Source organism: Orbicella faveolata, unplaced genomic scaffold (genome assembly GCF_042242905.1).
Source record: "Orbicella faveolata isolate gen_17 unplaced genomic scaffold, um_ofav_v1 contig_13, whole genome shotgun sequence".
In the NCBI taxonomy this organism is placed as follows: domain Eukaryota; kingdom Metazoa; phylum Cnidaria; class Anthozoa; order Scleractinia; family Merulinidae; genus Orbicella; species Orbicella faveolata.
The window spans coordinates 32,591,931-32,604,869 of NW_028301540.1; the positions used below are offsets into that span (position 1 = coordinate 32,591,931).

The 12,939-nt window shown below is 42.0% G+C and overlaps 1 protein-coding gene across 2 annotated transcripts in view; it reads left to right on the plus strand.

Moving 5' to 3' along the window:
* LOC110050027 (polycystin-1-like) overlaps positions 1–10,635 on the plus strand; it is a 28,008-nt gene extending 17,373 nt beyond the window's left edge. Inside the window, exons 13-19 of one of the 2 annotated variants that reach the window (XM_089285558.1) lie at positions 69–470; positions 1,710–1,940; positions 2,874–4,005; positions 4,719–5,173; positions 7,784–8,044; positions 8,125–8,290; positions 8,829–10,635. In XM_089285558.1, the coding sequence (XP_089141684.1) occupies positions 69–470; positions 1,710–1,940; positions 2,874–4,005; positions 4,719–5,173; positions 7,784–8,044; positions 8,125–8,290; positions 8,829–10,261 (4,080 nt within the window). In that variant the 3' untranslated portion in view covers positions 10,262–10,635. The remainder of the gene's footprint in view (positions 1–68; positions 471–1,709; positions 1,941–2,873; positions 4,006–4,718; positions 5,174–7,783; positions 8,045–8,124; positions 8,291–8,828) is intronic. The other variant, XM_089285559.1, reaches the window with a different exon arrangement.
* Positions 10,636–12,939: the final 2,304 nt, after the last annotated feature.

The following is a 12,939-nucleotide window of genomic DNA, read 5'->3' on the forward strand; positions in this document are numbered from 1 at the left end:
AAAAAAACATATTCCGTACGGACCTTCACCTCTTTCAATAATTAAGCACCTGTCAATTCTCGTTACAGGTCTCACTCAACATCTCACAGACTCCTTCCTCCAGTGGTTCCATGACGTTTCACAAGATCTCAATTCCAAACAATGACAGCGTCATGATAGCTGACATTCTCCCATCAGACAGACTGTCCAAACTAGCAATCTACCTCAGATACAACGAGAAACCTTCGACAACTGAGTATGACTTTAAAACCACTCTACCCAACCATGACTCGGCGACGGAAAAAAACTACACGCTCTTTGTGCCACGTGATCAGATGAAGGGAAAGGGCGAGTATTACATTGGAGTTTTATCCAGTGCGCATGACCTGGAAGAGGAACAGACGGTAGTAAATTACACGTTTGACGTCATCTGTTCAGCCTGCTACTTTTGGAACGAGAGTCTGAGTGAATGGAGTACCATGGGATGCCAGGTGAGTTGATCTTACTTTTCTTATGAACACAGCATCCTGTAAGATTAACTCTCGATTAGCTTTGCTGCAAGTAACTTAGTATTATAATTCGATATTGCATTTAAAAAAATCATAACTCGCTATCGTCTACTGTAAAAAAAAGAAAAAACTCATCTACTGTAAAAACCGAACAACTACTTGAGCTTAAGGGAGGGAGGGAGCTTAAGCAAACCACGACGACGACGGTAACGAGAACGTCACCAAACAAAAGGTTTAATGAGCAAAACACGGGCTGTGCACGTGCGTTATGAATCTTTGTACATTTCTTTGCCGTCCTCTGTAAAACAAGAACGTGAAATGACCAAGTTTTGTGTCGTCCGAGGAAGCGAACGACGACGGCTAATTTTTCGTATTTTCATTTGGAACTGAAGACTGTCATTGCATATTTAGCCTGAGCACTGTTTTAGAGCTAATGGCGTACTGAACAGATCTAGAGAATTGCGAATTTCGCTGGTGAAACATAAATTCATTTTTGACTAGGCGTCGTCCTCGGCGACGCCGTCGTCGTTACTTAAGCTCCCTATTGGCCCGAGGTCGTGGCAGTAAAAATACGAGCGCAGCGAGGTTCGTAGAAAAACGAACGAGAGCCAATATTCCCTACAACGGCTACAGCAAGCTACAATGGGGGACAAAACAATTAACACGCTATGCCTTAATTTCTCCTCCTTTCCCCCTCGCCCCCAAGCAATGTTGTAGTTTGTGCAGCCCTGTACACTTTAGCCTGTCCTGAAAGTGTTTCTTCATCCCAACATTGTTTGGAGGGGGGAGGGGAAAGCCATTGTCGGTTTCCACGTGGTTAGAGAAGTGTATATTATGCTACATCTGATTATTTGATAAGTTAAGGATGTGGAAGCAAGTTTTTCCATAACTGTTCCAAGGATTTTTGTCCTCCATTGTAGGTTAGTAGGTAGTTTATTATATGGCACTTGAAAAGAAAAAACACATGGCTTATGATCGTTTCCATAGCAAAATCCCAAACAAGAAAGAACCAATCAGAACACTCTGAGATTACCCTGCCATTTAATAAGGACTCTTACGCCACTTTTCGACACTTTGTTAGTTTCTTAAACTTTGTTTGAAAGTAAGCTCATAGCTAAAATAGTTTAGCAGCCCGCGAAAAGTATTGTTATAATTCACAAAACAAAAAGTTTGTTAACCGACTATCCTTTATTATTTTCTTCCTGTTTATATCTACTACAGGTCCACAACAAGACTACTCGATATCTTACTCACTGCCAGTGTTCACATTTGACATGGTTCGGAGCAGACTTGTTCATCCCGCCAAACAAGTTGGATATCGAAAGCTCTTTTAAAAAGCTTCCGGAAATTTACAAACACCCTGCGCTTCTCGCTACCTTCTGTGTGATCATTGGGCTGTACCTTGTAGGGCTCGTGTGGGCGAGACGAAAGGACCGAAGAGATATCACCAAGGTCTGGGCAAGATTATAGTTGTCTTTTTGTGTTCAACGCGGATTTGTCATTTAGTTTGGTTGATTTGATTACTTAGTACTATAACGACGACTCACACTCATTAATGATACATCAAGTTCAAACAAAGGAAATCATGACCGTGACGGTGTTTGAATATCTGATCTTAATTAGCATAGATTTTTACGATTTTATTTCTCCGTTTTCTCCTTAGTTTTAGTTCCGATTGAGAAAATATATCAAACACTCAAGACAATGGTACATCACATTTCCAAATACCTCGTAGTTCGTCAAAGTACTTCGCTACGCATAGCATTTTCAACTCCTTTCTCGGTGTTTAAGAATGTGCTCGAACACGGTCTTTCTTGTTTGATATGTTACTTCTACAGTCGAATTTCTTGGTACCGTATGGGCACCAATGGAACAGAGCTGAGTGTGCACTGAAATTTCAAAGAATTGAAAGTACGAAAGAAAAAGTAGAAAGTATCATTTTGAGTTAAAATATCAAAAAAAAAGTGTCGGATTAGCTAAAAAAAAGTTTAACAAAAAGAATATCGACTAAGTAAGTTCTTTCTGTGGAAGTGCGGTGGCCTAATGGTTATCGCGCTCAGTGAACTCCGGATCGAGCGGTCCGGGTTCGAGCCCTGTCCGGGACATTGCGTTGTTTTCTTGGGGAAGACACTTTACTCTCGCATTACCTCTCTCCACCCAGGTGCGTAAATGGTTAATTAACCCTGGGGAGTAATCCTGCGATGGACTAGCATCCCATCTAGGGGAAAGTAGAAACACTTGCCGCTCAACCTCTTTGTGCTACAGAAAACAGGATAAGCTCCGGCTGTGTGGGTCATTTGGCCCGGCGCAGACCTTACCTTAAATGAGTTTTTTCGATGGAAACCAAACAACGCCCTGACGTACTTGATGTTTCTTATTTGTCAGGTCGGTCTTGTGCCAGTTTTAGATAATGACCCATCAGACCGATATCGCTATGAAGTGACTATTTACACTGCACGCGGCAAGAATACGGGCACCACAGCAAACGTCTCCATCCTTGTCGCCGGTGAAGATGGTCAGAGTGCCGTGCACGTGCTCAAGAGCACATCCAGGTCCTCTCTTCACCCCGGCGGTGTTGATTCGTTCCTTATCACCACACCAGAATGCCTAGGAAGTCTAACATTCATCCGTATATGGCACGATAACACGGGCAAGAGCCCATCCTGGTTTCTGTCCCAAGTCGTCATCCGGGACATTGAGGCGGAAGAAAAATTCTTCTTTCTGTGCAACCAATGGCTGGCGTGCGACGAAGGCGACGGACAAGTTGACCAGTTGTTTCCAGTGGCGGGAAAAGACGAGCTGCGCGACTTTATACATCTTTTCAAGACCAAGACAAGTCGTGACCTTTCTGACGGTCATTTGTGGTTTTCCATCGCTTTTCGTCCGGTGCGCAGCCGTTTCACGTGTGTCCAGCGAGTGTCATGTTGTTTATCTTTGTTAACGTGTTCTATGCTGGCAAACGTACTTTGGTATAAAACGCCAGTGAAGGACCAAAACAATGTTCTAATTGACCTTGGCTTCTTTGAATTCACTTGGCACGAGATTCTTATTGGCGTTCAGTCCAGCTTAATCGTATTCCCAATTAACTTGCTGATAGTTCAGTTGTTCAGGAACAGAGCAGTTAGCCCCAAGACGAAACAGAAATACGCGGAGAGGACTAGAAGAGAAAATAACTTTCCAACAGAAAAGCCACGTACACAAAAGGCGGTATCACTTAGTGACATCACGCCGACGGATTCACAAAGGCAGTCAGCGGGTCCACGACAAAAACACGTTCAGTTAAAGAACTTGACGAGCACTCGCACACCCGTGGCCGCGCGCAAGGATTCCTGGGACGAGGATTTGTTCTGTTCGTTGCTAGAGAGTCAAATTGGTGTCCTAACAGAGAACAAAGAAGCGAAGCCAAAGGAAAAGAAACGTTTGGACAAAGATGACCACGTGGGGGAGGTGCCTGATTTTTTGTCCTCCGATATTTACTACTACTTGTATCAAGACGAGGCACGTGACCGGGAAAGAGGTACGGGAAACATCTTGCCTCATCTCATGTGCCCTGCTTTTAGCTGTTTGTTATTTATAAAATAAAATGATCTTTGATCTATATCAAGGAAGATGGACGCCAACAGGAATGAAACACGGCGCTTTGTACATTAGGCAGCTTGTTTGTTCATTGGCTACCGATTTCATGGTTTAGATATAAGAAGAAAACAGCTAGCCTTTGTAGTAGGCGTTAAACGGGAAGAGGGGGAGGGGAGAGGGGGGAGAGGGGGAGGTGAGAGGGGGAGGGGGGAAGGGGATAGGGGGAGGGGAGAGGGGGAGACAAAGCGCGGATGGATGAAGAGAGACTGGGAGAAGTTCCTTCCCCGTCTTCCTCGCATTTTTGCCTCCCTACCCCTTCCCCGTTTACGCCTGCAACGCAGGCTAGAAAATAACATGAATACTGGTTATTTTGTAATTACTGTTTTCACAACAAAATCGCGATAATGACAACCGGTACAGTCAGTTACAACATACACAGGAAACCCGATGAACAAATAGGAACATGAAGCGACAATGTGCAAGAGCTGCCAACAAATTTTCGCACCTGATTGAGTGAGAAAAACACAGCCTGTTTTATCTGAAAGTTAGTGTGCGCGTTTTACAGGGATTATAAATTAAACAATCAATGAAAGTCATCATAATCGCAACTTTTAAGTACATTATCTTATTGTAGTCTTTTTTCTTTCTCTGGAGTCTGTCCAGAGTCTATTTGCAGTGGAGACTCAGTGGACACAACAACTGCCTTAGTGAAGACAGAAAAACCCAAGAGAAAGAAAAAGCGGAAGATGAACTGTTTGTTTCCATGGTGGTTCGTGTACATAGGCTGGTTACTATGTTTCTCCACGGCAGCCGCCGCTGGTTTTTTCACGCTGTTGTACGGACTGAGCTTCGACAACAAACAACAAGAAGAATGGTTAGTCTCCATGTTCGTGTCTATGGCGCAGGACATCTTGATAAGCCAACCTCTGAAAGTGATTATTGTTGCCGTTCTCTTCGCGCTGCTATTGAAAAAGCCGCAAGATGAAGAAGATGACGTCATCAACGCCGAGTTGGCGCGCGACGAGGAATGGCTCGAGCACAATCTTGCGCATGGGCAGAAACGCCATGACAAGGCCACTGACGCTCAATATCACCGCCCGCCAGATAAGGTATTTGCTTGTAAGGGTTGTCTTGTTTATGAGCTTGAAAGCATAATCGTGTTTGGTCAAGTGATGTGATTTGTCCTTTAATTTCCAGATACGAGAATATAATACCATCTGATTAATATCAATGTGACTTCAAAACGTTTTAGAACACTTAGTTATTGAATGAGTATTAACGAAAGGGGAATATTTTTAAATCACTATTAACGTGTAAGAGTTTTTCTATAACTGAATGCAAACTTTTATCACTCAACTATACATTTTGGCGCTTCCTTGATATTTAGCCCGACGTGAAACATTATTCTATATTTCCACTAAAACAGAAAGCTAACATAAAATGCTTACGACTGGTTTACTGTCTCCTTTCACTGTAATCATTCGAACTGCGCTTTGAAAACTACAAGTTAGCTTCGACGGCGCTAACCATCACGTGACTTTCAACCATAAAGTGAGAAACGTCGACAAAGCTTAAAGTGCACCTAACCCCCAAACTTTTTTTTCGCTAGAACGAATCTACTTATTATTTGAAATAGTTCTGCGAAAAAATTTTTGAATTCCGTTAAATCCTCGATTTTCTGTGCCACGACGAAATCTCGAAAATAGCTCCAAAACACCGCCACTTTGTTTCACGACCGAGTTTGAGGAGAATGGGTCCAGCGGCTCTTGTGACGTCTACCCAGGAAGGTTGGATATCTCATTTCCTCTCATTTCGTTCAGGATGGTGCAATACACATTCGAAAAGTGCGCAGAAAACGCCTTCCAGAGGTGCTATCGGCTGTTGCAGCAATATTCCAGATTTAAAGAAAGATATACTGTACAATTTACTGACGATGATCGGCTAATGGTGCAATAAAGACATAAACGATGGTTGATTTTGTCGAACCGAAACAAGCGAACTGAATCTGTGAGAACCATTGAAGAACTCTCACTGGAATTTGTTCCGCAGACTTTCGAACGCTATTTTCATAAATTTTCTGCTTAAAGCTAACCAGAAATTTGTAGAAATACTACCTACAACCTATATCTTCCAATCCCGCAATATTTATAACATAACCGGCAAAGTTGTGTGATCCGGTCATGATCAAGAAGCGTTTATACTGATATGTAAATAGATCGCAACTGTACGCTGCTAACCAACACTTATTTCTCTTTCGATTTAGATGAAAGTCGAAGATTAATCCTCTAGAATTACATGATAACAAAATTGTTAGACTCACAGAGTTTTTCGAAGGTTTGGAAATCAGCAGTGCGACAAAGATTCTGTGCAATAGCGTCGAAAATATGACCGCGTAACATCTGCGGACCGCTTAGGGAACACATCCTTTTCGCTTATCCGACGAATTTCACTGCAAACTTTGAGAACAATTTACATTGGTTATTTGGAGTTACGACTTAAAACGTGTGACAATGTGAAATCGGTAATTGTATGAAATGTTTCCTTCCGCTTGCTTCCCGCAGCTTCAAAAATACAGGTCCAAACAATATGATTTTCAATCGATCGAAGCCAATGTTTTGGAGGTCATCAAGTCTCGAAAACTGCAACACGTACGTCGCTCTTATAAACATGAAGCATTCAACTGAAAGTAAAACACAAACTGGATTTAACAGAACCTTGACAAAATACATTCTCGGTAAGGACAAATGTAAACGGGCTATAAACACGCGTGGGAATCTTATGTTTAGTTGACGAAATTACCATCCAAAGCAGTCCTTGAGTTTTGTTTCCTGCTTTTCGTTTGCCTGCTCCTCCACTTCGTATCTAGCTTTCCATTCCTAATATACAAGCAGCTCGTCCGCAAAAACGTCTTCCCCGTCGTCGCTTGAAATATTGTAAATTGCTCTCAAAGCTCTAAGCAGTGAGTTCACAGTCGTCGAACGTGCTCGATCGAAGTTTATTTCGGAGCCTTCCGAATCGAAACTTAACTCTGACTCCAGTGACGAAAAAGAAATGATTCTGAGACAAAACTTGGACGTTTTAGTCCCAAAATACATCGGAACGATTAGTTTTGCGTTCTATTTCCTCGAGCAAATACAGAGAGTTGACTGAGGCGCTATTGTGTTTGGTTCCTGGGTAGACGTCATCAGGTACCGCCGCCCCAGACTCCCTAAAACGCGGTCGTGAAACACTTAATCGCGACTTTGAAAGGGCATAGAAAATCGAGGATTCAACCAAATTCAAAAATTTCTTCGCCCAGATACTTCAAATAAAGTCTAGATTTGTTTTAGCGAAAAAAAAAATTTTGGGGTTAGGTGCACTTTAACAAATAAATTAAACTGGACAGATTAAAATGAAGTTAAGACATTGCGGTTGAAGTGGGTATCTACAAATAAGGTGGCCTGCGTACATTCAAATTATTCAGTTCCTTTCTTGAGAGGAACGCACGACGTCTACACGCCGGCTACAGATGCGGATCATTTTAAAATTGAACCGTCAACTGGCAAGTGAGGGTTGTACGAAGATGGAAGATGAAGGATGAAACTTAGTATCTTTGTATCTCTTCCAAGTTGTGAAATACCTCGTGTTTTCCTGGTCTCGCAGTTGCTTTAGCTTTAACTTAAATTGACGAGGTTAACACCTTAATCATTGTCTTGGCTGATATGCGTCCTTACATGCAGGTATTACTTCACGCCGCTCGGGTCCGACTTGTCAATGAGAGGAAGATGCATTCAGTCATCCGGGAAATCGTCTTCTACTTCCTGTTTGTTTGGATGGTGCTTTTAATAGCTTACGGCCACAGAGACCCGTATGCACACTTTATGGCTCAGAACATTGAGAACACTTTTGTTGGTCACCGGGACTCTCTCGGTTACCGTGACGAAGACAAAATTATCTCTAAGAAGCCTGAGGGGGCCGATGATGTCATCAAGCTTTATGACGTAAGTATTTATAAATAAATAAAACTGCAAATTACAACAGTGTCCCAATGTGATAACGTTTTGTTTTAAATACCTCATAGGTAACCAATGTGAACGACTTCTGGGAATGGATAAATCAGACTCTAGTTCCAGGCCTCTACAACGGTGCCTGGTACAACGGTAACACAGGGAAACCAGGATTCTTGAATGACAAGATGTCATTTGTAGTGGGCGTGGCTCGGATCAGGCAGCTTCGTGTTAAAAGTGGTATGAACTCAGATTAAAGGTTACTCAATGCACATCATACGCAGGTCATCTAAAGGGCGCTTCTATATCTCCTAATGTACTTGTAATTGCTTGGGTTTTTGTTTCTCTAACTTGGAGGTTGAAGCAGCACTTACATTCATTGCGCGCATCGTCGGGTTTTGATGCACACGGGAAGTTTGAAGAGCACGGCGAAAGGAGAGTTGCTCGAGGCGCAGAGCTTCGCGAGAGCAACTGTTGCTTTTTGTGTGCCTCACAAACCTTCCAAATGTATCAGGACTTGATGATGCACTGCTCAAGCTGAGTCAGTTGTCAGTTTCATAACATTGCCAAAGAAACTGTGGGAAAATGTCGAATTCAACCCAATTTAATTTTGCTGAATGTTTTAAGTGTTAAGAATTTTTTCATTAAGAAGAACAGAAAATATCAAAAACTCAAGGACTTAGCATCACAGAAAGGAACAATTCCGCTCAGTAGCACGGAAAGGTTGTTATACAAATATCGCGTTTTTAATTCTGTTGATGATTTGTCGTTGTTTCAGGAACATGTGAAGTTGCTTCAGTATTTGATGTTGACGTGGACGCATGTAATAAACCTTACTCCTGGGACGCTGAGGACCAGACTCCTTACTACGCTCCCGGTTGGAAACCAACCAATCAGAACTCTTCTTCCACTTCAGGAAACAGCGCATGGCACTACAAGACGACCACTGAACTCAAAACACGTCCTATTCTCGGGCATCTTGCCCTTTATCGAGGAGGCGGCTACAAAGCTGACTTAGGATCGACTCAAGCGGGAGCTTACTCCATGTTAGATGACTTGAAATCGAACAATTGGGTCGACAAATACACGCGCGCTGTATTCATTGAGTTTACTGTGTACAACGGCCATAGTAATCTCTACTGTGTGATGAATTTGCTTTTAGAGTTCACGGCCGTCGGAGGTGTCGTTCCATTCATACAACTGCTTTCAACGCGGATCGACCGCTATGTGGGGAATTTCTTGTTGTTTGTCTTGATCTGCGAAGCTTCCTTTGTTGTATTCACCCTTGTGTTTACTTATCGCGAGTTCAAAAGGCTTCTCAAGACGGATTTAAAAGAATACATGACTGCGTTCTGGACATGGGTTGAAATAGCCCTGTTAGGCTTGTCTTGGACTAGTATCGTTCTGTATTTTATCAGGTTCGGGCTAGACAAACTCACGAAGAAGGCTTTTCGAGAGAACCCTCAAGAATTCGTGGATTTCCACCATCTCGCATTGGTTGATCAGTTGTTCGGGTATGTCTACGCATTTGTAGTTTTCATCATCTCGGTGAAATTTCTCCGTTTATTTCGCTTCAACCGACGTATGTCTCTTCTTGGATCCACCTTGAAATGCGCTGCGAAGGAAATGCTTCATTTCGGAATCATTTTCAGCCTGGTTTTTGTCGGATTTTCTCATCTCTGCTACCTAGTGTTCTCACACGAGTTGTACAAATTTCACACGTTCGTCACCACTGTAGAAACCCTTATCAGTGTCATGTTAGGCAAGTTCAGTTATGTTAGCTTGGAGCGAACCAACAGAGTCCTGGGTCCGATGATGTTCTTCTTCTACAGTATAGGCGTGGTCTTCATCCTTGTCAACATGTTCCTGTCAATCATTATTGAGAACTTTAAGAGAGTGAAGCGAAACAACGACCTCCAATCTAACGAATACGAGATCGTCGACTTTATGACAGAGCAATTTATGAGTTGGTTAGGATTCAAGTCGCGATCAATTTTCAAAAATCGGGTTTTCGTCGAAGGGGATTTCGAGCGACCGGTGTACAAGAAGAGAAAACGGACTGACGAAGCTGCGCAACTGAAGGACAGGGTCGATCGACTTGTGACGCTTATCCAGAAAGTTCATTGTGATGATAATAAAGGAGATTTTCTCAGGAATGATGGAGAAGTAACCTATCTAATACCGGATATCAAACTGGAATCTTACGCTTGATTGCAGCATGTAGAATGACATTAGACGCGGCTACCTTACTGGACAGTACTCATCTATGTATGTTCACGTGTGATACTGACAGAACACCTTTAAAAGATAACCCCATTTGAAATGGTCTCCATTTCTCAATGTTGAGGATCTCTGTATATTCCTTAGCTTAACAAGGCCGGCTTCGTCCGCTGTCTCAAGCTGCCGGCGGTGTGAAACAGCAGTTGAAATATTAAACCGGCTGCTTCAGTTCTGCAATATATGCATATATTCTTTGTAAATAATGAATTAGAGACTAAGACTTTGTCGGGAATATTATTTTTAATAGCAAAATATAATATTGATGGCCAATGTAAAAATGAAAATAAACCAAACTACAGCTGAAACTAAGCCTACTTATTCATGAAGCCAGCTCTTTAATCTAACTTATATGGCATGAAGTTAGTTCAACGGGTATTCCTGGTACTTCTGACATAAAATGCTAGTCCATTGGCCAAAGAATTGCCACGTTTCTAAGATTACAAATTTCGGCATTCTAGGTACGCGCAGGCGGTGTTGGACACGACTTGCAAAGCGTGCCGGGAGAAATTTTTGCTCGAGCTCATTTTCATCTGATCGCCGAACGGCAGGCGGTGTAGGACACGGTTCACGTGACATTGTTCGACCAATCATATATCGTCTCAGCCGAAGCAATGGCGGACACATTTTTCGTTCCGAGTTAAGAGTAGGTTGTCTTTTCTCGACCGATTTCTGCACTCATCATGAGAATCAAACGAACCTTTTCCAGGATCTGCTAGTATAATATCTAGGCCAATTATTTGCCAAGTGTCAACAACAGGAAAGAGTTTTCTGCGTCAAAACTGGTCAATGGAACAGTGAATGGAAATCATGCCATGTCGAAAATGTTTGTTGAGCATCCGCGCTTGACACGGATATTCTTTTGGTCGTTTGCGGGGTAACAGGGATCAGTATTGTAGATTATTATTGCATGACACTTTAAGAAAAGTCTGGCGGGTCCCGCCGTTTTAACTGTCAAAATCGGACTTGAAGTCGGGGCTTTTTCCTCGATTGGGCCATTCCATTTAATATCTGCACTCCCCCTATTGAGGTATTACTTGAAACCCCCCCCCCCTCAGATATCATTTATTGAGAGGGTACCCCCTTGGATTTAAATAAATTCGCCAGCCACCCCGAGCCGGAAATTTTGCGACTTTAATTTTCGTACTTGCAAACCTCTTCAGACGTCTTCAACATATCATTTATTGGGAAAAATGGCCAATAAACAATTGAAGGATCGCTTTGCACTGTCTTTATATATAAATATATATTGTCAGATTGATTTTTCACAAAATTCCACTCTTCACTGAAACCCTGAAGAAACAGAAGGCACGTAACTTATTTACAAAACATTACTTCCTACACTAATTAAAATCAGTCACTTTCAGACAAAGAAACCTAGGAAATATGACTACTCAGAGCTAAATGGGGGTAATGAGAGGGTATGTCAAGTTACCCCAAACTAAGAAGGATAGCTTAACAGAATAGTTATTATCACTTGAAGATAAATCACTCACAATTATCATTCATGTAATAACAGTTATTATCTCTAAAATTTGAAACAATTTCCTTCCCATTTATGCTGGCCGGGTTTTATGTCGCAAACGTTGGGGAGAATTGATTAACGGCATGTAGTGAGAGAGCTGGGGGAAACAAGAGAAAATAAAGAATGCTGTGTGATATTTTGCATGATGAGTAGGAAAACAGTATACATTAACATACAAACAAAGAAGGTGGAAGAAGTGTGAACTGCATGACAAAATGTCACTGTAACTGGATAACACTGAGTAATTACATCCTTTGGGCATAAGAGGAAATTGAGCAATTTCAGAGTATCCTCCATCTATCTAACCTAAATGTGTCAAAATCCTTTGTACAATGTGACATGAAATATCAGGCATCCTTATGCAATGATCCCCCCCCCCGTCCCCCTCGGATTTCCCCTAACCTCAATAGAGGGGGGGGGGGGGTGCAGATATTAAATGGAATGGCCCATTTGGGAGATGTTCGCGGCATTTTGCGGGAGCTGATGGTGTGATTTCTACCCTCGTTTTATCACGATAAGTGCACAATTTTGTGGCTCAGCTGTTTCCCTTTATATCTTAATGTTTTCTTGTTAATTTGTTTTTGTAGTGCATATGTCATCCATTTGTTTGGCCGATGTTCAAGATTTTTGGATGCTGCTTTGGATACTAGTCCATTAAACTGCAATATCATCTCATTCAGTTTACAGTGAATTTTCATCATCATGGTCACTGCCTGTCTTGAATAATTTGTTATCTCAAACAGAAATTTACTACTCTTGGATGTTGTCATTCAGCCATCTATGGCTGATCAATTTTGATCTCTCACTTCTTTGTACTTGCTTTTCTTTCAATTTTGGAAGTAGTGGGAGACTATACCTAGGAGGTGGCTCAAAACAGTTTCCAGCACTTACATTTTGATGGGTGGTTATTACCACTCTTTATCAGTTGAGGCATAGTATCAAAAAACTGCCCAATCATTGGTGATCACTTTGTTATCATTTTCGTAATTAAGGGTGTTTTGAGGTCATGCTGTTGCTATGGTAACCTATTGTGTCACGAAAATGATAACAACATGTTCATCAATGATTGGACAGTTTTTTGATACCA